The 3,075-nt window shown below is 43.3% G+C and overlaps 1 protein-coding gene across 1 annotated transcript; it reads right to left on the reverse strand.

Annotated features, from left to right (window-relative positions):
- Nucleotides 1-22: 22 nt before the first annotated feature.
- Nucleotides 23-841, reverse strand: LOC108632519 (uncharacterized). The gene has a single exon (XM_018037170.1). It carries the CDS (start codon nucleotides 839-841, stop codon nucleotides 23-25), a length of 819 nt encoding a protein of 272 aa, XP_017892659.1.
- Nucleotides 842-3,075: the final 2,234 nt, after the last annotated feature.

Consider the following 3,075-nt stretch of genomic DNA (forward strand, 5'->3'; position numbering starts at 1 on the left):
GTCGGATTGTGGGAATACTCCTTTAATCTTCGAAATTCAACGTTGTGAAACTAAATTCGTCGAACCTCTGATTCCACCTAACTCCGAGGGTCTTTATCGACTCTCCGTCCGCGATAGACTTTATCTTGTCATCCTCACGCTGCGCAGCTTGAGAAGGAAGCAAATCAGCATGATTTGCAGCCCACTTATCCAGCTCCACTCCCGCCGCCCTCAACATACTAACTAATTCCTCCCGTATTCTTTTCGCGGCAGACAACTCATCCGCTCCAGCGAATATATCGTCAACATATGTATTGTTGTTCAAACACGAAGCCCCGAGCGGATACCGTGCTCCCTCATCGCTAGCTATCTGCCGAATCGTGCGAATCGCAAGGTATGGTGCACAGGCTGTGCCGTAAGTTATCGTCGTTGAACGAAAATATATCGGCGGATCAGATCGACTGGGGGACCAGACTATTCGTTGGAAATCCTGATCGTCCGGCGCGACGCGAATCTGTCGAAACATCTTGACGACATCCGCAGTGAAAGCGTAACGGTAACGTCGCCAATTTAACAAGATCAAAGCTAGATCGCTCTGAAGCGCGGGTCCCTTCATGAGAAAATCATTTAGACATTTTCCGAGACTAGTCTTTCGCGAAGCGTCGAAGACTATCCGGATCTTCGATTGGATTACAGCGTGATGCGGCAAATACCACGCTCTCGGATTTTCGACTTCGGACGGCGGTACGCGTTCCATATGCCCGAGCTGTTCGTATGCGAGCATGAACTTCCGATATTCAAGCGCCAAATTTGAATCCCGGTCAAATCGACGATGCGTATGAGCTAACGATCTCATCGCCATATTTCGTGTTTCACGACCGATCTCCGGTAAACTCGACTCAAAGAGTAACCGGACGGTGTATCGACCACCATTGTCACGCGTATGCGCCTGACGAAATAACTTCTCACAACTATCCTCCGGCGGATCATGGACCGCGACCGTCGAGGGCACTTCCTCGAGTTCCCAAAAACGTTGTAACGACTCATTCAAATTATCCTGAGTAGCACAGTGATGTGCACGAAGCGGGAAAGATTCAGGATCAACCGCCCGCCGTGAGGCGTCCGTTGATACTGGTCCTGATAAGATCCAACCCAGTACTGTATTCTGAGCGACCAGCGAGGATTCGGGAAAAGTCCTTACCCCTGATTGCAATAATCGCCCGTAAATATCCGCGCCTAAAATGACATCTACCGAATCTGGCTCATGAAACTGCGAATCTGCTAAGAGCAAACCGTCGAACAGGTCTAAAGGCAATTCTAAAACCCGACGTGCTGGTAACTGCGAAGTGATTTTTCCCAATACAAGAGCATCGGTTTCAAGTCTAACCGACGCACAGTGGGTTGAAACGCGAAAAACGCGGACAAAACCTATTTTCAGAAGTATTTGTGAATTGAAATGAATAATAATATGAACTTTTATAGATTTTGATGTGCAGAATTTGGAGGATTGACGGATGGCGTTGTGTTGTGTACAAGTCGGAAAGAATTGGGCAAAAGAAAAACTGAATTTAAACTTTAGTTGAGCAGAATTCAGAGGCAAATATTATAAGGCATCGGATTGAATTATCAATCGTACTGACAGAGAAGTGTGGAAGCCGGAAATTGTATCTGAACTGGATCGAAAGGTCAGGGATAAGGAATTCTAACCTAAAAGAAGCGTGGTCGCCGATACTGACAATGTCAGAAGAAAAAGGTATGAGGGGTCGGCCCCTAAAGCAGCTAACAAACGCTAAAGCGGCATCCAGGGATGAGAAGCAGAGGAAGCTCTGTCCAGATAGGAGTCTTGCTGCGACGCGCAACAGCATTAATGATACAGAGGAGTCAGAAGATAGCATATCAATGTTACTGAACCAGGTAATACAGAGAATGGATAAGATGACGGGAGAAATTAATGGAATGAAGGAAGAGCTAAAAGAGGTACGTAAAAACAATATGGACATAAAAGAACTAGTGAGTGAAATGGCTAATTTAAAAGCTAAAGTCGAGGAAGTGGATACTAGAGAAGAAGAAGAAAGGAAAATCCTAGAGAGAAGAATTGAGTTATTGGAAAGTAGCGAAGAGAATAGAAAAAGGATGGAACGTAAGAACAATATCATTATTAAAGGATTGATCATTAAAAAGGACCTGGTAGAGGAAACTACAGAATTCATTAAGAACCGCCTGAATGCTGAGGTGAATATCAAAAAGATTCAGCAAATAAAAACGACCAACAATAACACAATGATTAGAGTCATGCTGGAGGATTTTGAAAGTAAAATTAAAATTAAGGACAAGAAGAAAAAACTAAAAGGAGAAAAAATCTACATTGACGATGATTTGACTCCTAAGGAGAGTGAGATACATAGAGAAATATTGGCATACGCAGCAACTCAAAGGTCATTGGGCAGGAAGGTGGGTGTGGGCTACCAGAAACTGTATATCGACAATGAATGCCTCTACTGGAAGGAGGGTTCGGGGCTTGTAAAGAGACAGGAGAATCCTTTTCCAGAGGACAAAAGAAGAACGAGGAGAAAATAACTCCGGTGAATTTTATTTTCTGGAATGTACACGGCCTAGGCAACTTGTATAAACTTAGCAAAGAGGACTTCAGCGAATTCTTGGAGAACAGTGCAATAATTTGCTTATCAGAAACATTAATTACCAAAGCGCGAATACAACTGCCACCTTATCTAAGCGAGTATAAAGTAGTTGTAAGTGAAGCAACCAAAGAGAAATCGCTAGGTAGGCCCAGCGGAGGATTATGCATAATTTATAATCTAAATGTAATTGAGGAACTAAAGATAATAAACACTAGTGACAGCTGGATTTGCGCCAAAATTAAAATGAGATCCCGAGAATTTATTTTATGTAATGTCTACATCAAACCGAAAAACACGGAACAATTGATAGAAACATTAGGTGATATTTTGAAAGAACTGAAAGAGAGCTATCAATTACCCATAATAGTAAGTGGGGATTACAATGCGAGGATAGGTGAGCTAAATCGGGTAGATGAAGTATTGGTGGAAGGAACGAGATTCACGCAGAGGAGAATAG

This window comes from Ceratina calcarata, unplaced genomic scaffold, assembly GCF_001652005.2.
Source record: "Ceratina calcarata isolate Rehan_Ccalc_2016 unplaced genomic scaffold, ASM165200v1 scaffold1596, whole genome shotgun sequence".
NCBI classification, from domain to species: Eukaryota; Metazoa; Arthropoda; class Insecta; order Hymenoptera; family Apidae; genus Ceratina; species Ceratina calcarata.